The 24,002-nt window shown below is 39.4% G+C and overlaps 1 protein-coding gene across 1 annotated transcript in view; it reads left to right on the top strand.

The window, feature by feature from the left end:
* CFAP46 (cilia and flagella associated protein 46) overlaps positions 1 to 24,002 on the top strand; it is a 74,531-nt gene that overhangs the window by 21,118 nt on the left and 29,411 nt on the right. The window contains exons 18-31 of the mRNA XM_051801238.1: positions 8,115 to 8,327; positions 9,662 to 9,875; positions 10,208 to 10,351; positions 11,093 to 11,200; positions 13,152 to 13,333; positions 15,209 to 15,340; positions 16,122 to 16,287; positions 18,237 to 18,321; positions 18,430 to 18,568; positions 19,090 to 19,273; positions 19,713 to 19,872; positions 21,093 to 21,316; positions 23,218 to 23,337; positions 23,726 to 23,881. Of these exons, the coding sequence (XP_051657198.1) occupies positions 8,115 to 8,327; positions 9,662 to 9,875; positions 10,208 to 10,351; positions 11,093 to 11,200; positions 13,152 to 13,333; positions 15,209 to 15,340; positions 16,122 to 16,287; positions 18,237 to 18,321; positions 18,430 to 18,568; positions 19,090 to 19,273; positions 19,713 to 19,872; positions 21,093 to 21,316; positions 23,218 to 23,337; positions 23,726 to 23,881 (2,227 nt within the window). The remainder of the gene's footprint in view (positions 1 to 8,114; positions 8,328 to 9,661; positions 9,876 to 10,207; positions 10,352 to 11,092; positions 11,201 to 13,151; positions 13,334 to 15,208; positions 15,341 to 16,121; positions 16,288 to 18,236; positions 18,322 to 18,429; positions 18,569 to 19,089; positions 19,274 to 19,712; positions 19,873 to 21,092; positions 21,317 to 23,217; positions 23,338 to 23,725; positions 23,882 to 24,002) is intronic.

Raw genomic sequence — 24,002 nt, 5'->3', positions numbered from 1 at the left:
AAAAAAATCTCCGGAGCAGTTAATTAGGGGTGAGATAAGAAAGGGTTTATTTGCCAAGGCAATAGGTGATATAGACGCGCGCGCCGGCCGTGCCCAAGAGGTTACATTTTATAGCATTATCCATCCAATCCCAGATGTGTCCACCCTTTGGCCCTTCCTCTGGACCGCCCCGGGTCCTCCCCCTGAGAATTGGGTCTGGGGTCTTTTTGGGACCACCTACTTCATCATCTTCAGCTTCATCAGAGTACAAAGGGTATATTGTCACCTAGTTTTTGACCGTACTCTGTGGTTTAGGCCCTGATACGCTGTTCTCCAAACAGTCTAGGCCTTTACCTTGACAAAAGACTAAACACTGCTACTGGATTCAGGGGTAGGTTGATATAGAAGGCATAGAATGGGGTAAAAGGGTTAGGGAATGTATAAACAAGGGAAAGGAACAAGGGACAGAGGGGTTTCTGCTTTTAAAACCTACCTATAAAATTTACAAGTCTTATAACTATTAGAAAAATAAAAAACCATTAGGGGCTTAAGGCATCAGTTCCCCCCTTAGAGACTGGACAAAACCCAAAGGTCTTTGTCCAATCTCTACTACCTACACTTACAACAACTATAAAATCGGTGTATGCAGTGAGCTATTACACTAACACTAAGTATATACAATACTAAGATAAACAGTTGTTTCATCCATGTCCAGTTCGGTAACCATGAGGTGAGTTTGTTGAGGACGTCTCCTAAACCTAGGGAGACATCATCCAGAGATATCTGATGAAAAATTTCGGTTTGATTTCGAATTGCGGCCAAATCATTATTAATTCTATCAGTCTGATCTATGTAAGAACAGCAGCTGGTATTGATGACTTTACACACACCTCCTTGTGAGGCTAGCAAAAAATTGAGGGCCATTCTATTTTGTATTACCACACGAGACAAGCTTTGGAACTGTTCTTTCAGGGTTTGCCTCTGTAACTGGCTTCCAGGTCCCTGGGAAATTCATCATGGACTTACCGAAGTTTGTCTCGTTTAGTAAAATGCCAATTAGGGGCCACTCACTATTCTCATCGTCAATTGCTGGTACTTGAGTACAAATCCAGCATTCCATTTTTCGGAGAATTTTAGATACGTTTTGGACTAGGGCCACATGCAATTTTTGGTCCCAAACTCGGTTCATGGTTACCGGTTGCATGAACAGAATACACAGAACAAGCAGTCTATTCCACATCCTCGTTGTCGGTGTCTGGTTCTGTCTGGTTGGTTGTCCCAGGAGCTGATGCTTTCTTGACTCTAGAGTAGTGGAACCAGGGTTCTCTGCCAGCAACTTTGACGGAGGTGAGGGAGGTCAGCAGGACTTGGTAAGGTCCTCTCCACCTGGCTCTCAAGGGGTCACTGTTCCACCACTTGACGTAGACCCAGTCTCCTGGCTGGAATGGGTGAGCAGGGGTGTCCAGTCCTATAGGTCTGGATAACTCGATGACCTTCTGCAGCTTCTGCAAAGTAGAGCCTAAAGCAATCAAATATTTCTGTAAATCGGCTCTCCCCCTTAAGTGTACATCCCCTGGTACGTGTGGTGCCTGATATGGTCTTCCATATAATATTTCATAGGGGCTTATGTTATCCCTCCGCCTCGGCTGGATACGAATTCTCAGCAGAGCTAGTGGCAAAGCCTGAACCCAGGACATAGATGTTTCCTGACAAATTTTACTAATTTGCATTTTCAAGGTGCCATTCATTCGTTCAACTTTGCCACTAGCCTGAGGTCTATAGGGGGTATGTAGGTCCCAGACAATTCCCAGGATGCGGCATACTTCTTTTACTACTGTCGCAATAAAATGTGTTCCTCTATCTGATGCCATTCCTAGAGGAACCCCAAACCTTGGAATTATGTGGTTTAATAAAGCTTTTACCACTTCCCTTGCTGCATTAGTGCGACAGGGGTATGCTTCAGGCCATCCACTGAAAGTGTCAACTAGTACAAGGATGTATTTGTACCCCCCCCGTGGTGGTAACTCAGCAAAATCTATTTGCCAGTAATCTCCGGGTTGGTCTCCAGCTTTTGTTACCCCTAGTACCACTCTCTTTGATGTATCTGGATTATTTCGTTTGCAGATCTCACACTTACCTACCGTAGACTGCACAGTTTCGGTCATATTTGTTCCTATTACTGTTTTCTTTAGATGTTTCAGGAGATTTTCCGTTCCCCAATGGGTAGCCTCATGTTCCTGTTGAGCTATTTCCCTAAGGAGCAGTGGTGGGACTACAACCTGCCCGGTAGGGGTAACAGCCCACCCCCCTTCTTTGATTTCAGCTTTCAATGATTTAATTAGCTGATTGTCTCTCTCATCATACTTAGGGGTGTATTTTGTCAAATCAATTTCTTTTTGTGGCACTACTGCCAAGATGCCTTTTTCTGCAGCCCTTTTTGCTGCTTGATCAGCAAACTGATTTCCCAACTCGGGAATTGTTTTCCCCTTCTGGTGGGCCCTACAATGCATAATAGCTACCTCCTCTGGTTTCCAAATACTCTGCAGGAGTGCATGGATTTGGTCTGCATGCTTGACTCCACTGCCTTGGGCTGTCAGTAGTCCTCTCTCCTTCCAGATGGCTCCGTGGGCATGTACAACACTAAATGCATATTTTGAGTCAGTCCAGATATTTACCTTCTTTCCTTCACTCAGTTCCAAGGCTCTTGTCAGTGCAATTAATTCTGCTTTTTGGGATGACACATCTGCTGACAAGGCTTTTGCCTCGATCACTTCGTCTCTGGTTGTTACTGCATACCCTGTGAAGCGTTTACCATCTCGCATGAAGCTGCTTCCGTCTGTATACAGTTCCCAGTCTGCGTTTTCCAGGGGCTCATCCTTCAGGTCTGGTCTGCTGGAGTAAGTCTCCTCTATAGTCTGCAAACAGTCATGCTCGGGGACACTGTCAGTTAGTGCTGAAGACAGAAACATAGCTGGATTTACAATAGATGTTGTTTTTAGGGTAACATCGTCCTGTTCCAGCAACACAACCTGGTACTTAAGCATTCTGCTGGGGGACAGCCAGTGGCCTCCCTTTTGTTCAAGCACAGCTTGAACTGCATGGGGTACATACACAGTGATGTGCTGCCCAAGGGTGAGCTTCCGGGCCTCTTCAATCAGGATAACAGTTGCTGCGACAGCTCGCAGGCACCCCGGCCACCCTTGGCTAACACTGTCCAGCTGTTTGGAGAAATAAGCCACAGCTCTTCGTTGGCTTCCTAGAGTTTGTGATAATACCCCCAGAGCAACATTTAACTGCTCGTGTGTGAACAGTTCAAACGGTTTAGTCAAATCTGGTAGTCCTAATGCTGGAGCTGACATCAAGGACTGTTTCAGTTGCTTAAACACATCTCTGGTCTCATCTGTCCATGTTATAACTCCCTCTTTGGCCGTTTTCAGGGCTTCATACAGAGGTTTGACTAGCAACCCATAGTTAGCTATCCACAGCCGACACCATCCTACCATTCCCAGGAAAGCCTGCATCTCTCGTACAGTGTGGGGCTCTGGGAGACGGCAAATGGCCTCTTTTCGGTCTGTACTGAGTCGCCGATGCCCACGATAGATTTCAAGTCCCAGGTAGATGACTATCTCCTTGGCTATCTGTGCCTTTTCTCTCGAGACCCGATACCCACTTAGCCCCAAAAAGTTCAAGAGACTTACAGTGAGCTCGATGCATTGGTCCCGGTTTTTGGCTGCAATTAAGATGTCGTCAACATACTGCAGGACAACTCCTTCTTGCTGCTGTCTTCTCCAGTCCTCCAGTTCCTTTGCCAACTGATTTCCGAAAAGCGTTGGACTGTTCTTAAAGCCTTGTGGAAGAACTCTCCAGGTTAGTTGCGTTTTTCTCCCTGTCTCAGGATTTTCCCACTCAAAGGCAAAAATCTCCTGGCTATCTTTGTGTACAGGAATGCAGAAAAAGGCATCTTTGAGGTCGAGTACAGTAAACCATCCTAAATCCTCTGTCAATGTGGTTAACAGTGTATAGGGGTTGGCTACCACTGGGTAAATGTCCTCAGTTATTCTATTAATGGCCCTAAGATCTTGGACTAGCCGATAGCTTTTGCCATCAGCCTTTCTCACGGGCAGTATGGGGGTATTAAATCTGGATTCACATTCTACTAGTAAACCAAATTTGAGGAACTTTTCAATTATAGGTGCTAGGCCTTTTCGGCTTTCTAATTTCAAAGGATATTGTTTCTGCCTTACCGGGGCTGCTCCTGGCCTGAGTGCGATGCTTACTGGTTCAGCTTGCTTTGATTTCCCAGGGTACTCGCTGGCCCAGACTAAAGGTATGACAGCATTTTCAACTTCTGCAGGGATTTCTCCATGTTTTTCCTGTATAAAGAAAGCAGCTGCCTCGACATATTTAGTATCTGGGATTATAACCTTTATGTCTCCCCCCTCGGTGAATTTAATTTCAGCTTCTAATTTTTCCAGTAAGTCTCTACCCAGTAGAGGCTTAGGAGAATTTGGCATATAGAGAAATTGATGAGTTACCCAGTGTTTGCCCAATTTGAATTTTAAAGGTTTAAAAAATGGCCTTGTTTCACTTACCCCTGTAGTACCTACCACAGTTACAGTTTCATGGCTCAGTTTCCCTTCCAAAGTATTTAATACAGAGTATGCCGCACCTGTATCAACCAAAAATTCAACATTCTCCCCCCCCAGCTTAGCTGTAACCAGAGGCTCTGCTGGGTAAGAAACCTCCGGTCCCCCTCATACATTCTGACTCACAGTCAGTTGGGGGGCTGGGGGTGGTGGTGGGGGAAGTGCGTTTTCAGTTCCCTTCAGCTCCGGGCAGTCTCTTCTCCAATGTCCCTTCTTCTTACAGTTAGAACATCTGTCATCGGCTATGTCCTGCCGGTGGTTAGACCTCTGATACCTGGGGTTACGTTTATGAGGCTCTTTGTAGCCACCTTCTTGTTCCCTTGTTTTCCTTTTCTGCTCCCTATTTTGATATGCCGTCCAGGCTACATCTAACAGCTCACTAATATTCCTTCTATCACCACCTGCCTTCTGCAGTTTTCTTCTTATATCATCTGTGGACTGCCCTATAAATAAGTATAACAGATTTTTCTTTCCCATCTCTGACTCTAAGTCAATATCCGTATATTTTCTGATAACATCTTTCAATCTATTTAGAAAATCAGTAGGTGACTCATTTATGTCTTGTCTAACCTCGTACATTTTGGACCAGTTCACCGCCTTCAGAACTCCATGCCGAAATCCATAAATTACCCAATCTTGATAACGTTTCAAAGCTCCTAAACCTGCTGCCACATTAGGATCCCATCCAGGATCCGTGAGGGGGAAGATATCTTTGACATCTTCGCCTGGAAACTGCCCAGAGGTTTTTTGTATTTCTATTGCTTTTTGAGCAGCTCTTTTCACCATTTCCTTCTCTGTTTGGTCTAATAAAGTATCCATCATAACCTCTAGATCATTCCAGTCAGGATTCTGAGATTTGATTGCTCTTTGGACATAATTTGCCATCTTTTCCGGATTATCTCTATAAGCCCCCACACAATCTTTCCATTGCTGTAACTCAACCAGTGAGAAAGGAGCCTTTATTAATACCGTGCCTTGATTGGTCACGGCTTGTCTTAAGGGGGCTTCTAACGGTGGCTTGTCTTTTGCCCTTGTTCTACTTGCAACCGGATCGGGGCAAGCTAACACTTCGCGAGCCAATTTTCCTTTCGGTTTTACTACAGGCTGGTCGGCTTCTCCTTCCCCCGAGTTATCACTTAATTCACCCTCTGCTTCCGTGTCCTTATCAAACGGTGGTAACCCTCGCTTCTCCCTTCTCTCTGCAGCTGGAATCGGCTTGCCCTGTCTGTGCGTTTCTGTTCCCTTTTCGTGAGAGGCAGAGATTGGAAACTCCCTCGGTTCTTCTTTTCTTCCCCCTCCCCCAAGGATGGAAGCTTCCCCCTCGGGAGGGGGAGGCGTGGGAAAGGGGGCGGCTCCAGCCCCACCTCCCGAGTCAGTCAGGACAGAGGCTCCGCCTGTTGGCACCGCCCCTGCCCCTCCTGCCACTGCTGCTGTGGCCCCTGCCCCTGTTACTCCCACAGTGCCTGCTCCTGTACTTGTTGCCATGGCAGCAAGTCCTGTACTGATTGTGCCCGGAGCAGCTCCCGCCGCCCCGGAGCCAACTCCCCCGGAGACTCCAACTCCCCCTGGCGCAGCCATGCCCGCGCCAGGGAGTCCCCCCACGGCTCCCGCCTGTCCAGCTGGAGCCGGTCCAGGAGGAGCAACCACTGCCCCGGCAGCTCCAGCCCCCCCCACCGCCGCTGCAGCAGGGAGTCCGATTTGTGGAGCTCCCGGGCTACTTTCTCTCCTGTCAGGTGATATCAACATATCCAAATCATCCTCTCCGGTGTTCTTAAATAGTATTTGTGGGATAGGAGCAGCTTTAACTCGATCTTTCCTTTTCCCTCTTCCTAAAACCATTTCTGCTTTTTCCATCTTTCCTGAACTTTCGTTTTCCTTATCTCCTATACCCAATTCAGGGCGTGTTAACAAAAACAGGAACAACTCTGCATATCGAATTTCCTGCCACCTCTGTTCTACATGAAGAAGCGAGATCAACCGAAACACTGTATCCAGTTCAAACGGACCAAATTTCGGCCATGCTATCCCTCTCATTTGTCCAAACAACGGCCAAGCATTTAGAGACAACCTGCACAGCTCTTCCTTCTTTAAAGGTGTCTCAGAACCAGCTAAAGTTTTCCAGTGCTTTAGAACCAAACTAAGGGGGGATTCTTTAGGGATCTTAACTTTTGAATCCACACAACCCATGCTTGCAAAACAAAAGCAAACCAGTCACACACACTGAGTCTCAAACCGACAACCTTTAGGTCACGAGGCTGTTAACGTAACCTCTCAGCTATTTACCAAGTCGTACTGACTATAGAGCCCCACCGGCTCTCCCACAGCGTCAGAGCACCGGAGGGCGTCCCCTCCAAAACCAGAACAGCCCCTAGGCTGAACACCCGCCCTGACCTGGGTAATTGGCGAACTAACCCGTTCGCCTCCCCCTGAAAATTGACTCTCTAGACTGTTTCGAGGGCCCAAGTCAAAATTTTCAGGAATCCGTGCCCCCTATCCCGGGACACAAAACTTTCCCGCAGCTGCTAACTAACCAGATTCGCTCTTTTCTTATCTCACCTCTATGCTCCGTGCTTGTTTTCGTGGGTTCCGTGGAGCTGGGCTTCTCAGACCGGCGGGAATTTCTCTCAGATAAAAGCCGGCTTGCTGAGGAATATTCCTGCTGATGAAAATTCCAGTCTGAAGAAGTCCCCGGTCCAGTTCTCCCCGTACGGGCCACCACTGTTGCCGGTGTATTTTGGTTCTGAAAAAAATCTCCGGAGCAGTTAATTAGGGGTGAGATAAGAAAGGGTTTATTTGCCAAGGCAATAGGTGATATAGACGCGCGCGCCGGCCGTGCCCAAGAGGTTACATTTTATAGCATTATCCATCCAATCCCAGATGTGTCCACCCTTTGGCCCTTCCTCTGGACCGCCCCGGGTCCTCCCCCTGAGAATTGGGTCTGGGGTCTTTTTGGGACCACCTACTTCATCATCTTCAGCTTCATCAGAGTACAAAGGGTATATTGTCACCTAGTTTTTGACCGTACTCTGTGGTTTAGGCCCTGATACGCTGTTCTCCAAACAGTCTAGGCCTTTACCTTGACAAAAGACTAAACACTGCTACTGGATTCAGGGGTAGGTTGATATAGAAGGCATAGAATGGGGTAAAAGGGTTAGGGAATGTATAAACAAGGGAAAGGAACAAGGGACAGAGGGGTTTCTGCTTTTAAAACCTACCTATAAAATTTACAAGTCTTATAACTATTAGAAAAATAAAAAACCATTAGGGGCTTAAGGCATCAATGTGGATACTATTTCCTTTCCTGAGTCATCATCTCATCCAACTAAAATACCAGTCCGTGGATGAGGACTTAATAAATGCAACTGAAAAGTAATTAAATTTTTGTTCTTGTAGTTGGTTGAGATGTACTACTGCATATTTAACCTTACCATATAATTCCTTCTAGCGTTGAAGGTTTGGAATAACAACTTCTTTATACTAATTTTACAGTTTATGGATAGACTGCTTATCTCAGTATGCTATGGAAAACTTCCAGCGTGCAGCTGAAATAGGAGAACAACTGAATGAAGCCTGGATTGTTCACAATGCTGTGGTGTATATCTTAAATTACAACAGACATCTGATTTCTTCAGGAAGGCAGAGGGAAATCATTGAGTATCTGCAGACTCTCCTTGGAGCCATCAAGACTGTTGGATACAATGGGTAAATTTAGATGTTTGGATATGAACATGCTCTTTTTTTCTAAAACATAGGAAATATTTTTGCAAACAGCATAAGTCACTTTGTGCTGTGAAAGATGTTTCTTGATGGCTTTCATTAGTAGTGGAAGGACTTTGGTGTATATATAGAGTAGCTCAGAAGGTAAATTTAATTTTCTGATGTGAAAATTACATTTGAATCCTTTCTATTTGTTCTGTGTTACTATACACTGTAAGCTGTATTAACTTTAGACCAATCAATATTAATTTCTCTTCATTGTGGAATATGCAAGTAAAAATAGCATTTTGTTAAGCTAGTCAGAAAACTGGGAGAATTTTCTTAGACTATGAGTTTGCAGGACAGCTCAAGATGTGTAGTTTGTTTTCATTTACTCTGAAGTTGAACTATATTGTAAATATATTTACCATATTGTAAATATAATTCATTGTAAATATTTCTAATCATAGCAAGGTGGTTATTACTGGTTCTGAAGTAAGAGAAAATAGAAAATTAAATAAATAAAGGGGATTTGCACATTAATAGACTATGAAAAGAGGAATAGATTCCACAGTGGTTTGGAGAAATCCTGTGCTGTAGTAAATGCAGTGGCAAAATGATTGGCTATTGCAGAGGAGATGCTCCAGTCAAAGTCTGACTGTGGGTCACAGTCCTGAAAATTTTAGCACATTGTTGGCAGTGACCTCAGTACCAGGCAGGGAAAGGACCAGCAGCAAATAAGTCTCTTTTAACAGTACTGGGTAACAAAACCTAAATTGCAGTTCGTGCAGAGGTGAAGACTGGTAATACCTGCTTATTAATTTTGATACTTATGTTAGTTTAGATCTCAGCAATAATCTCTTAATTGTAATTCAGTTCATGTTTTCTCAAAAAAAAAACCCCAAAAACTCCAGCTCAGCAGTGGATTGGCATGATAACCAGAAACAAATGGGTCCATGTGAAGGGTTTGGCTTAGGGTAATTGGTTAGAAAATAGTTATTATTTTCGTGTATAGCAGCCTTACTAATAAAAAGTTATGTTTTAATGTTTTTCTGACATAAATATGAATTTTAGGGTTTTTTTTCTGTGATGAAAGAGAAGCTTCAATTATAAAAAGAGCTTAAAAAATGGATGTAAACTATGACAATTGATTGTGGGTTTTGTAGTTTTAACAATTTTAACTGCTTTTCCAATGGCCAAATTTTTTTGCGACATCTATAATTTTACTTTCTATGAAAAAAATAGATTTTCAACTAATACTTATTACTTGAAAACAGTAAATTTTATTCCTGCCTTTGATCTGATGCAGTTGCACTTCTGATTTTTGTTTTCTTCCACAGAAGTACTGAGATTTTACTGATGTTATGTAACGCTTTGGCTCGGGGCCTAATTATTCCTTGGATTCCAGAGCCAAAACCTGCTGAGGAGAAAGAAGAAGATACAGCAGTAGACAATGGCAGAAAAGCTGCAGGAAAGAAACAGGAAAAGGCAAATGTCACCCAGTCTCTCTTGGTGGATCCTAGTGGACTTTCTGACATCCAAGCAGCCCTAGAGGTACAACCTCCTTATTTTTGTAGTTCCTTTTGTTCTGCTGTCATATATTACAATTCCTATAAATTCAGTAGTAGAATTTTCTGTAAAAAGATACCATCTTTTGCAGTTCTGCCACACAGATCCTCCACTGGAGCTCCTTACCAGCTTGGGGCTCAGGGCTGTAACTTCCATTTGCCTTGTGAACTCACCTAAAGGAGATGTTGTCAGGCTTAGAGATGCGTGTGCAATAATTTTAAAATAACTAATGAATGGCATGTTCTGTACAAGAAACTTTCCACATTTCTCCTGTGTTTCAGGTTTCTGGTTTGTTTTTTTTTTCTTCTGGTGTTTAGATTTGTGAATTTGCCCTAAGTGTGATGACTGGAACCACACCTAAGGGAACCATCCCTGTTGCTGCACAACAACAGGTCATTGCTACCTGGGTGAAAGCAAAGCAGTTAAATCAGCAGCAGATCAATCTTGGCACTCAGGATGAGGTATGATTTCCCTGAAATCCTACATAATAATGAAACTTTCCAAAGAAAAGTTAAACTCATATATTCATTTAATAATGACTGAAATTATCAATGTATAATTTCTTTTGTATGTTTCGATACAATGTGAAAATAAATTTTGGCTGTAGTTCCAACAAATCTTTATGGAACATAGCAAATTTTTCACATTGGCCATAGCAATGGGTCTACATTTCTTAAATCTACCCTCTGTTGTTTGCTGCCATGGTGGTATTTGTTATATGATGCCTGTTGAGCAGAATTGATCTTAAATTCATATGTGTAAAATAATAAAATGGCTACATTAAAAATTTTAAGAAAAGTCATCTATATTTATATCAACATTTACTATGACCTCTTTATGAATAGATTATAGACCTAGTAAGTTGAAAAACAATATTTTATTCCTTTTTTTTTAATAATGTCTATAAAACTGGAATCCCCCAGTGAAATATGAAATCTACCTTCACTGTATTGTTGATGGGGATTTTTAGTGTTGAAACTGTAGTAGTTCAGAGTTCACAATGTTAATTAAAAATATATAAATACATAAAATTCCCCTTTTTAAGGACACAGTAGAGATGAGGACTTGCTTAAAGCAAATTGAGGTTTTCAAGTATTATTATTATTATTATTATTATTATTACCCTGTCATCTCAACTAATGTTCTTAATATTACTGACTTGCAAAAAAAAATCTCAGTGTGAATTTTTTGTTTCTGCTTAGAATAATGATGAAGCACAAAATCCTATGGCAAGAATTCTTATTGGTCTGGAAATGTATTCATGTAATGGCTTGGGTCTCATGGATTTCACTGTTCCTAGCTTATCTGAGGTATTTTTTTTAATTAGTTCTTGAATTTTTAAAACTTGCATATTATAAATGTGATTTCAGTTTCAATTTTCAGTGGAGGCAAAATTAATTTGGAAACTTTTATTGTACCATTATTTCCCTTAAAACTTTCCAAATGGTTGAATATTTGTGACAGGAAGAAGATTTTTGTGACAGAGTATTTTCATTTCTCCAAAGAACAGATTGCATTAGAATTATGTCTATGTTGCTTTAACAGATTGTTTCCATAACCAACAGATGAGCTTTGTGGGTTCAGGTAAATTCTATACAGAACCATACTTCTAACCTTTCATTTTTCTTGTTGAGAAAACTTAGTAGAATCACAGAGTTGTTTAGATTGGAAAAGCCTCCTGAGACCATCGAGTCCAACCATTCCCCCAGCACTGCCAAGGCCACCCCTAACCCATGTCCCTAAGTGCCACAGCCAAATGGCCTTTAAATCCCTCCAGGGATGGGGACTCCACCACTACCCTGGGCAGCTGTGCCAGGGCTGGACAATATTTTCAATGAAAAAATTTCTTCAATATCCAACCTAAACCTCCCCTGGCACAACTTGAGGCCATTTCCTCTTGTCCTGTTCCTTGTTCCCTGGGAGCAAAGCCCAATGCCCACCTGGCTCCACCCTCCTGTCAGGGAGTTACAGGGAGGTTTAGTTCATATTAGAAGTATTCAAAATTTCAACAGGAAACTTCACATAATAGTGAAGTTACTTTTGACAGTTACAAGGTAGAACAACTACACTTGGTTAATATTAAAGAATTAGGTGACTTTTTGATGAGTCTTATACAATATGTATTTTCTTAAAGTGCTTGCTTTTGGTCAGTCTTCTCTAATTACTCACACTGAATAGTGCCACAGTTTTCCTGTGATCCTGTTGGTTACCAGGCTGTTCAAGAGCAATAGAGGTAGTGTAGAAAGCTTTATACCTCATATTTTCAAAACAGGGAGTTGTAGCCTTACCTGTTTGATTACCACAGTTATAATTTCTAACTCTTGTAAAGAGCTTTCTTAACTGAGATGTATTTCCCCATTTAGCTGGGAATCTGGTGGCATTGGCTAACACTTCTGTAGAAGTCCTTCTTTCACAGGACTAGGATTGGGGTCCTTATAAATATATAGGTATCTAATTCTAGTCAGTCTACAGATTTATGCCAAATACTATGAGTTTGCTTTAGCTGTTGCTTCACTGGCTTGGTTTTGTATAACAGTGTTGTATCTTTGTTTGGACCAATTCACTAACAAGCACCGTTATCCTAAAAAGGGGAAACTTTGATACATACAAAAGCAATGAAAACATTTAGATCCTATAATGAAACTAGATATGAAACAACATATAGATAGATAGAAGATAGATAGGTAGATAGATAGATAGATAGATAGATAGATAGATAGATAGATAGATAGATAGATAGATAGATAGATGTTTAGGTTGGAAAAGACCCCTAAGATTATGGAGTCCAAGCTTCCATATATATGACAACATATATAGCAACTATATATTACAACAACTGGTTGTTGTAAAACCACTTCTATCTCTCATTCTTACCTTTGGCTTAACTAAAATGGTCTCTGAATTTTGATAGTCCTGTTCCACTGATTTTTGAAAGAGGACTGAGGACATAGAATAAGTCTTGGCATATACTTCTGGCCAAAGGGCATGCACACTTACAGCTGGATTTGCACACACTGTAGTAATACTTATTACAAGATGAATGATGCCTCTCTACTGTATATTTTGGTTGTAATTGTAGCTCTTTAGTTTTCTAGATGGTTTTATTATGTACTTGTTCCATGTCCAGTTGTTTGTAAGGAAGTCACAGCTGTAAGCATGTAAGTGCTGTAGAACAGAGCATATTAAAACCCTGAAATTTAAACACTTTTTTTCTTCCTTTTTTCCCTTTTTTCTCTTTTTTCTTTATTTTTTCCCTCCTAGTTAGTGAAATTGTCTTTAGAATGCAGTTGGTCGGATTCCTTAGTGGAGCTGCAGACACTGACACGACTGATGTATTTTGCATACGTATCACACGCCTATGAAATAGTGACAACTTGTTCCAAAAGGATCTTGGAATCAGATAGGAGTTCTGTCCACAACAGAGATACTAAGAAATATGATGTGTAAGTACGTGGAATTTTGCATGATACAGTGATGAACTAAGCTTTGAAGAAAGAGTATAGAAGGTAAATGCATCTGATCACATAACCAAAAATGAAAGAATCTTTTTTACAAAAAAGCCACACAGTTAGAGATGAAAGTGAAAGTAAAAGGCAGTGGGAGCTCCAGATTGTGGCACTGGATCCAGTTCAGGAAGACAGATGAAGTTTGTTATCCAAGGAAGTCAGCAGGTCATCCATCCATGTGTTTGGGCATCTTCCCAGGGAACATTGCTTTTCTGAAATGATCTCTGGCAATTTTGACCCTTTTATAATCTCCAGGCAGAAAATAGCTGATTCAAGTTCTTCTGCTGATGCAAATTGCTTCCAGTGCTGACCTGCATCTGGTACACGAAGGGCCTACACAGTTCCTGGGCCAGGATGGCTCTGGGGGTGATGAAAGGTAACAACAGCTCCTGTATTCCAGGCTCTGCTGTCAGGTAGCCTTTGTGGTCTTATTGCCACTATACATATGGGTGCAATAGGAATGTAACTCGTTTCTTTAAAAACCAGTCTCTTACTTAACTGATTATTTAAAACTTTTATTCCAAAGAAAAAAAAACAAAAAAAACCCACAAAAATATTTCATATATAAATGGATCTATTGGTGGAATCCCTTATTATAAAAAGGTGGGATCCTTTGATCCTTCTATTTTTTATATAATTTCCTCCAAAAGCAGGAATTAATTTTATCAGAAGAGGGGAGAGTCAACTCCATTTAGCAGTAATTTTTTGGAATGTAGGAAGTTTGAAATAAACATGTGAAAGAGTTTGGATACAATATATTGTTCCTTTTTTTCCTCTGCAAAATAATTTCTCTATTAAAAACAATGTTGTTTTCTGCCTGGGGAAAAAAAGCCATGTAAAACCAAGTAAGAGATCTTAATATGAAATACATATTTTCAGAACTTTACAGAAATTGGGAGTATACTTGCTGCACATCCAGCAACCTACAAAGTAATGAATGATAAAACATTTGATTTTTTGACAAAGAAATGTAGTCATGCATTGTCAGTGCTGTTTCCAGAAATGGAAGATGGGCTCAGTGTTTCCTGATAAAGCACAGCCTGGGGACAGAGAGGTTGATTTTGAGTGTGTTGCTGAGTTGTGCTGTGGGCACTGGTGCCCTCTCGCGCACACAGACCATGGCTGTCAGTTCTCACACAGGGTAGAACAGAGCAGCTGGAGTGTGCATCTGGTCATGGCTGCATTTGTAACTAAGACCTTAAAAAATCCTGCAAATTGTATTTCTTCTTTTCTTACAAGGTCACTATTAGCCAAAAGTATAAATTTATTTGCTTATTCATTTTTAACTGATTAACTGTAGCATTGAAGCCTACATTGTTTTCTTTTAAATGTAGTAGAATAGGATTCATATCAACTTCTCCAGAACCCTGTGCATAAGTTACCAGACATAAGCATTACAAATTCCAAAAGAAAGTATTAGAAATAGTCTAATTTTCCTGATTTCTGTTTTTAATTGCTTACTGTGTAAGTTCAATTTTGGACTAATATTTTGTTTGATGTATGACACTGAAACATGGGGAGAAAACTAAAAATCTATTTTCTTCCCTTGCTAAATATAGATAATGGTTTTTTTAATCTGATTTCACAGTTATATTCATTAGAGGTGTAAAAAAGATATTTTATTTTTTATTTTCACAAAATGTTCAGTTTTTAAATGTGTCCTGATTTTAAAGGAAAACTCAGTAGAAGCATTTCTAACTTCCAAAGCTAGGGACATCTATATAGTAGAAACTTGAAAAGCTCATTAATAGGAAATGGGATGGTCTTAGACTGGAAGACTTAGCACTTCTTGAAGTATTTGCCTTTATGCAGGCCAGGTAACAGACTGAAACAAGAAATGTTAAGCACTACTACCTGGATGCAAGGACAGAGCATAATGGAAAAATTGTGTGGAAGAAAACACCTGCGTGTAGCAGCATCAATCGCCTTTGCTCAGAGTGCCAGGTATATTTTATTATGAGAGAAGACTAATATAAAACAGATCTAAAATTTGATTACAGATTTGGAGATCAGCATATTTTCTGCCAAGACTGATAAAATGCAAAATAGTTGAGTTGAAGGGTGATCAGATTGCCAGTTTCAAAAAACTGCTTTTTTTTAAATAGTTGAACTATTCAGTTGCTGATTTTATTATACCAATGCATAATTTTTCACTAAATTTCCAAGCTTTTGCTCACTCAGGTGACTACTGTGTTGTATCACTATCTGGAGAATTATTTTATGAATTCAAAGTAACATTTTCATTAAATATGCTCAAAGCTATTTGAATGCAGCTAGAGGCATTTGGGGCATGTTCGTGTGTTGCAGTGGCCCTATGCTTAGCAAAATCCATGGCATGCTAATAATTGTTTTGTTCTATTTTTTAATGGTTCTTAAAATGAGAAATTAACATAACAGGAAGCCAAAAAAGTATATTATTCCAATGACAACATCTTAAGTAGATTTCTACTATTTTTTAATGAATGCTCTTGATCTAAGATTATGCAGAAATACAATAAAGTCACTAATATGATACTTATTGCTACTTCTGAATGTGTGAAGGTGTTTGGTATATAAAAATGGAAAATAGCTTTTGTATGAAGCTCATATGCTAACTCCTCACTGCTGAGATTACGTATGGTGGTGTGCAGATCAGGTAAACCCAAATATTTGTAGAAATAAAATCCTTTATTTTGGCTATAGTGGGATTGTTTTCCCTCATTAAGGTGTACTTCTCTTTCTTCAGGCATGCAGGTGAAGCTGGGAATTATTCCCTGGTAATGTTTGCAGCGAGACACTTTTGGAATGCATGTTTACCTTTGCTGGGCTCTCCACATGACAGAGAACATCTTAAAGAACCTACTGAAATAATTCTTAAGAGTATAATTAAAGCAGAATCTAAAAATAAACAGGTAAGAATTTCTAATAGGTGTTGTAAACTGTGCTTGTGTTTAGTGATTGATGCTGATGGTAAAGAAACTTCAAGATACCTTTCCCAGAAGGGGAAAGGGACTTACTGCCATAAACACATTTGTGGTTTCTTAGCTACATTCACATACCACACGTTACACATACAGGGACTCACATACTGATTTTTCCTCACTCCATATATAAATCACAAATAATCAGAGATGATGACTGGTCTCCTTATTATGGGTGTGTAGAAACTGATGAGTACAATGTGTACTTGGAAGCACAGTGAAGGTTGTAAGCTTAGTGGGACTTTGGCAGTGTTTAGATACATAACAGTAACTGCCCGTAAGCACAGTCCTAAAGTTTCATTTATTTCTAGGGATATATTTAAAACCAATAAAAAGGAATTATGTGTATATAGTTAACTCACCGCCACAGAGTATTTTCAGTGTGAATCCTTAGTAAGTTGTATTAAAAAGCAAAACTTTAATGTAGATAATGAAAGTTTACAGTTATAGGTAGCATAGATCTTTTATGTCTGAAAATGTTAGTAATTCTTAGGAGTTAGAAGTGAGTAACTTCAGATAATAGTTAAGAAAAAATATTTTCTATAAACAGAGTGTTCAATATTTGATTATTTCTGGAGTTACTACATTTTTCAATTTTATAGTAATTTTGTAGTAACCCTTGTAAGAGGCAGGAACTGCTCTCCAGTGATCCTTGATTAGGCTAACTAGGGCAATTTTAAAATGCAGTCACATCTGGAGAAGCATATACCAGCAGATGTCCAGATTTTCATCCACCAATACCCCCAAATCCTTCACTGCAGGTCTGCTCTGATAGTGGGGTTTGCCCTGACACAGGTGCAGGACCTTGTTGAACTTCACCAGGTTCACTTGGGTCCACTGCTGAGGCCTGTCAGGGTCCCTCTGGGTGACATCCCTTCCCTCTAGTCAATGAACCCAGCACTCACCTTGGTGTCACCAGCAGATTTGCTGAGAGTGCTCTCAACCCCCATGACTATGTCAGCGATGAACTGAACAGTATTGGCCCAGTAAGAACCTATGGGGGATACCATTGGGGGAAACCACTGGTTTCCACTTGGACATTGAGCCAGTGACTGGAACTCTTTGGGTGCAGCCACCCAACAACTTCCTTATCCATCTAACAGTCCATCCAGCAAACCTCTGTCTGTTCAATTCAGCAGCAGCAAGGTTGTGGGGCACTGTATCGAAGGTCTTACAGAAATCCAGGTGGATGACACCCATAGTTCTTTCCTTGTCCACTGATGCAGTCACTCCATTGCAGAAGGGCACAAAATCAGTCATACTTTGTGCCTTCATGGAAGTAAATGCTGATTTGATCAAATCTGATAAATCTTTGATGATGCTAATGTAATACTTATCCAAAGGTTGTGGCAGTAGCTCAGTTAACTTATTAGCACCATCCTTTATGTATTCAATAGTCAGCATGTCATATGTGGATCTGTTTTTGAAACAAGATAATGAATTTATCTTTGAAGGTGGAAAACTCTGCTGTAGAGGAGGGCAAAGCAGTTCACAAGTCTCCTCCCTTAGGTTGAGACTTGTGATGGTCAGATTTTCACTGGTAAAGCCTGGAGCAGGGCTGTAGGCTAGAGAGCTCCAGAGAGTCTCTGCCAACCTCAGCTGCTCTGATTCTCTGAGAGTGCTTCAGGTTTTCATGTTATTTAATCAGTGTGAATGATTGAATATTACTGTGTCTGGTTATTGTCTTACTGGGTTTGTATTATAGGACTCAGTCTGGAGAAATACCTGTACCTTTCATGTGCTCAAGCAGCTATTGAAGTTACAGATTACTAGTTGATATTAATGATATGGATTGGTTTACAGATGAAACAGAAGTTCAATAATCCTTAAAGATATAACTGAAAGATTTTTGTTTTCCCCTTTTTTTTATGTCTCTTTAGGAAGAGAAAGCAATGTGGCCTTTGCACCAGTGGATTACAAAGGATTTTCAAAGTATCAGGTTATCAGATGAATGCTTTCCCCCAGGCATGTTCTTCCTTTTTTGGTCTGGTAATAAAAGAAACTCCAGTATTTTGTAATACCATTATTCTAATTCTGCAATATATTAATAAATAATTTGAATATACTTCAAAGGTGCTGAGGAAGATCTGACATTAAGAATCTCCTTATATGGGTTATTATGCCACATATATGCTGATAAAGCTGACTGGGAGACAGCACTAAAAGTCCTGGATGAAGCTAATCAAGTTTTGCCTCAGACAAGACACAAGCTGTAAGTTGGTTGACTTATTTTTATTAAATTAAGCATCTTGATTCTTGAGAAGAATAAAACTCGAGTGCTTTTTTATTTTACATTGGGAAAATATTACTACTTTTTATCAGCCTGTCTCTTTTTACAACAGAAAACAACGTTGTGTCTTTTCAATGAAAAAGACATACACAGGCAGTGCTTCCTGTCATTAATCTGTTCATATTTGTAAATTGATTTTTTTTAAAACTTGTGTATAAGTAGTATCTTACTTTCCAAGGAAATAGGTGCATGAAATGTGGATATATAGCACAAGGTTTAATTTTCCTAACTGCAAACCCCTTTACATTAAATGAAAACTAAATTATCAAGAGTTCTGTTTACATAATCTTATCTGGGTTCAGGGTTTTAGGGCCTTTTATGACAGTTTACAAACTTTGCATCTTTGTACTATACTGATATGAACTAGTATATCTATCTTATTCACAAAGTTACTTGACAGATACGAATGCAAGTCATTTATAACTTGTTGGATCTTTTTCTAGCCTGATTTTCAAGCACATGGCTACAGTGAGAGCAGGATTGGGATGCAGTTTTACGGTGGCCATTCAGAAGATCAGCCGTGAAAGCGAAGAGTGTTTGCCACAGATGTGGCGTCACTTGGTGACAGTCTCCAGAAGCACTGCTGGACAGTTGAGCTGTTTCAGGAATGCCATCAGTGCTTCACAGGTTTGTCACTTCTTGCTGTTTGTTTCGATGCCGATGGAAGGATGTTTCTCAAGTGATTCATGAGATTGCCAGTTGTGTGAGGTATAGGACTAAACTGATAGGGGAGCCAGGTACTTGAGCATTACTTTTTATAGCTTTGAGATAGCTCTTCAGTAGGAAAACTCTGTATGGTTGAGTTTTTGTATCCAGAAAATTTTAGTTGAGTCCTGCAAAGAAAAATCTCTAAGAGTAGCAAGGAGTTTTAATAAAACAAAGAATTAATTGATGGAGTTTTCTGTTACATTCTCTTTATCATAACTCTGATTATGTGATACCAATAAAACTGCTCACTGTCAATTATTATTTTTTGCTTCTGTTCAGATTACATTAAACTTTAGAATATCATTTTGAAGGTTTACATTAACAAATATTAATTGACTCCTCTTTTATTACTTTTCAGAAACAAGAAGATAAGTTGCAGAGTGTTGATTATCTGATGGAATTTGCTGAATGGTTATATTGTAATCAGTTTCCCCTCAACGATGCTGTTAAACCTCTGCACTGGGCAGTGGATCTCCTGCTGCACATGAAATTCCCTATGCAATCCTCACAAGAGGAAGGTATGGAATAGGTGTTTCTCCTCCAGAGGAATTTCTCAGCAGCAAATGCAAGGGACATTTTAAATTTACAGCTTAGTTATCACAAAGAATGGCACTATCTTGCCTGTATTTTCTCTTGCATTCACTGTCTTTAATCAATGCTGCTTCAGTTATCTGTGGGTTCTGTGCTGTGCCACGGAGACCTCCCCTCAGTCTGTTGGTGTAGTAAGATACTGCTCCCATCTGACATGGGTTCCTGAGCTGTGAGATGCTTCCAGAAAGCAGTGCTGGGCAGTCTGTTGCAAATACATCTTCATGGAGGGACAGATGGAACTGCAGGAAACAGTTTCTGTCCCAAGATTTGGGTACCTAAGTTCGTTGCTCTTGACTTGGCTTTGTCAAGAAATTTAGCATTGTTTTTTCAAAACTGACTTTCAAAGGGAAGTGTGCTTTCAGCTGCTCATGTAACAGTCAAAATCCCTTGGTCCTTTTACTTTGTGTCCACTTGTGCTAGTATGGCCTCAGTGACCTGTTTTGATAGAACACCCCATTATTCAATTGGGGAAAAAGGTATCTGATTTCTGGAACACTGTCCTGTGTGGCATTGATGAACATCCTCACTGCTCTTATTTTTGTGTGGATAGATGAAATTCAGAAAAGTACTTCTGGTATTTGCATTGAGAAAGAGAAATGTCTCTAGTATCACACATTTGATTGAAGTCACAGTAGCAATATTCTGTTCATACTTTTCTGTTAGTGGTTTGGTTGGGTTTTTTTTACAGTCCTATGGTCGTTTAAACTTTGTATTCGTTCTGTAATGATCCTCCCATCCAGTTTCACCTGGTTGCTTATGATTACTGGCCTTCTTACACCACTTAAGTTCCAAGAAAGTTTTTACAAAGCTTTTACTGGAAACTGAAATAATATAATAAGGAAAACTAGATTCAGATATAGAACAGCCCAGATTGGAAGGAACCTCAAAAGATCATCTGGTCCAACCTTATGTGCATGTCATTTCTCTCTCAGGCTTACATCATTTAATTAACATAACTTACATTATTGGTTGAAAGCATGATGCAAGTTGCACTCCATCATAATAGTAAGAACATCTTCAGTAGATGGATTTCCATTTTTCTTTTTTTCCCCTTAATATTTTCATTTTCAATTCAGAAATTTTAACTTTTGAGTACATTTTTACAATGCTGCCATTGTGAGCACGTGACTGCTTTTTTTTTTAACAGAAAAAATTGATGTACCGGAATTTACGCCCACAGAAAACACTAAGATGAACAGTGGAGCAAATGATATCATTCCTCAAATTAATTTGGAGGATTTGAGTAATATTAAACAGTTGGAAGCTTTGTTCAGAGCACAGACATTACTGGCTGTAATTTCTGGTCCTGCTTCTCCTTGCCATCAGCAGCACTGTTTGCTGGCGTGTGCCTGTGTCGTCCGGATCTGGCAGGTGAGACCGTGGGAGATCAGACATTGGGTTGGGTTTTAATGTGGCCAGTCTGTTTCAAGTCTTCTCGTGTAATTGTGATACCAGCTACTCTTTTGGTGTTTTAAATATGTCTTTAGAGTTTTCAATTTTATGGTGTCATTAGTGTATTTTCCCAGCTTTTGGAAATAAACCAGAAAATTGTTTATCTTGGGAAAATAAGGAAGAGACAGGAGGGAGAAAAGCAGTGGCCCAATATTTCTCTGGGGTACAGTCATACATTTTGTGCAACAGGTTCTAAAATTGTGTATTTTTAATTTGCTAAAGAATCTTAATAGTGGCAGAATATGTACTGAAGACATTGCTGGCAGTTCTGAAGAACAGTGATTTCAGATGGGCCTTCACAAAATTAAATCAAAAGGGCTGTCATGTGACTGAAAGGATTGTGTTCACTCATTAATTTCTCCAATTACTTTCTCATTGTTACAGCATTTCAAATTAAACAAATCTATTTCATTTCTCATAGATGTGACCAATTGAAATGGCTTTTCAGAATCACAGCAGCACTCATAGGAAAACAATTATACAGTAAATAAAGTAAATCTTTGAAGAGACTAAATGTGTACTTAATAATAGTAACGCAAGAAATCATTATAGAAATTATTTTAGTTGGGACATATCAACTGGATTGGTAAGGTATAGCTTGGGCATAATTTTATTCCAGTTAGATGTAAAAGTCTGCAATATGTTAAGATTTCATTGTGAAATCAGTTTAAGGTGATGGAAGACAGGTATTTGAAAAATAAAAATTGAATATTGATATTTTCGGATTTACACAAGCACAACTTTAAACATACTACACTTGACTGAGTGTCTTACTAGAGAAAAAATGATCTGAAGGGAGTACTACTGTTTGAATAAGCTGTTAAAACTAAAATTGCTGGTGCTGCTGTCAGTGCCAGTCATAGGACAATGACAGTCATTCTAAGAATCATATTTACAGCTGAACAGTATTGTGAGAAAAAGAATAACCATGTGGTATGAAAGGAATTAAAGTACTCCAGGACTCCTTGTTTTGGGAGTACAAAGTGAAGCAGACTTGACTGAAGACGTGTTTCTAAAGCAGGCTCTCTAAAGTGTTAGGACTCCATAAATAACTCAGTAGAAGATCTTAAAATGTCCTCTGAAAACCTGAATAATCGAAGCCAATAATCATCTGCTTCTGACTTTTTAAAAGACATGTTACCTTTAATTTGAAATTTTCATGTTTCATGCATTATCCAGCATTAGTTTTTTATTCATATTTTGTATTTCATTCTTCATTCCTCCAGCAAAACATATACGACTTCTGAAATGAATGTGGGTTTTTGTTTGTTTTTTATTTTAGGTAGGATCAGAGCTGTGCTATTACATGCACAGGGAAATTTTTAATTAATTCATTCTTATGCTTAAATATTTAGAAAATTCTTTTCTATAACATTCATTAGGAGCATTGTAGAAGACTAATCCAGAAGGAGAACAAAATTACTCTTTGCAGTCTTGTAGATTACTTTTATATGAAATCCATTTCTTGTAGAACATGAAGCTATCTAGACTAGCAGTTTAAAACAAAAGAATTGAATTTGCAACCATAGAGGTTAAAAAAGAGTAGCAGTAGGGTTTACCAGAGGGATGATGTCATCTTTGACAATTCTGCTGTTTAATTGCATTGGCATGATCATCCTAAATGCTTGTGCAAATAATACAGCAACCAGAAATCTCTGAAATTGTTGTTTTCTGAAGAAAACTTTTGCAAACGGAGCACGATATGTGACAATGCAGATAGTGATTTGCAGTGGATAATAACTGTTACTAGCAAGTATCATTATTATTGCAAATTGAAAATAATTTGAATTGAAAATAATTATAATTATTTGATTGTCTAGATATCATTGCCAGCATCAGGACTTATTACAAAAGCAACATCAAGGTCTTCACAACCTACAACTACTCAGAAATTGAAGTCAAAATCTCCTCCTAAAAAAGAGAAGGGCAGAAAGACACAAGTAAGACCCATTTTCCTGTGAAATTAAAACAATCCTCTCTTTCTGAGAGATGTTTCCCTGGGCTCATATGGTAAATAGTTCAGATGCTTTCCTGGACAGACTCTCACAACCTGTGAAGAATTTCTGAGTCTGGGTATCATAGGTTCACTCTTGATCACACAGACTTTACAGGTCAGGTATTTACAGATACTTTTTCTTTTGTGTTGATTGTTGCATTGTTCAAGATACTGCTGTTTTGTAAAACCCACAGTGTAGGGATCCAAAAAAAACCCCAAATCCAAGAAACCTTCAAAGGATATTAAACAAATGTGTTCGTTTTTTAGCTGAATATTTAATACCAATAAGATTATTAATTTGACCTTATAAGTGTCCTTGGTTTTTATTATAGTCTGATATTTCTGTTGCAAAAGAGGAGCCTAAAGTTTATAATTTACCAGCAAATGTGGAGGAATGGGCCCTGTACGAATGTCCTAAGGAAATCAGAGATGCTTTTAAACAGAATACAAATATCTATGGTATTAACTGGGAAAATTTCCCCAAACCTGTAAGTATACTCCTCAAAATTCTAGATCATTTGTTATTCAGGGAAAAATGAGTACCAAAAAGCTATGTTGCATTTTAGTTTCTGTCTGTGTATGTTCAGAGATCTGTCCAAAATACTTTTG

The sequence above is a fragment of the Manacus candei genome, unplaced genomic scaffold (genome assembly GCF_025592945.1).
Source record: "Manacus candei isolate 608988 ecotype Guabito, Panama unplaced genomic scaffold, ASM2559294v1 h1tg000050l, whole genome shotgun sequence".
Lineage (NCBI taxonomy): Eukaryota > Metazoa > Chordata > Aves > Passeriformes > Pipridae > Manacus > Manacus candei.
This window is presented reverse-complemented; position numbering and strand designations above follow the sequence as displayed.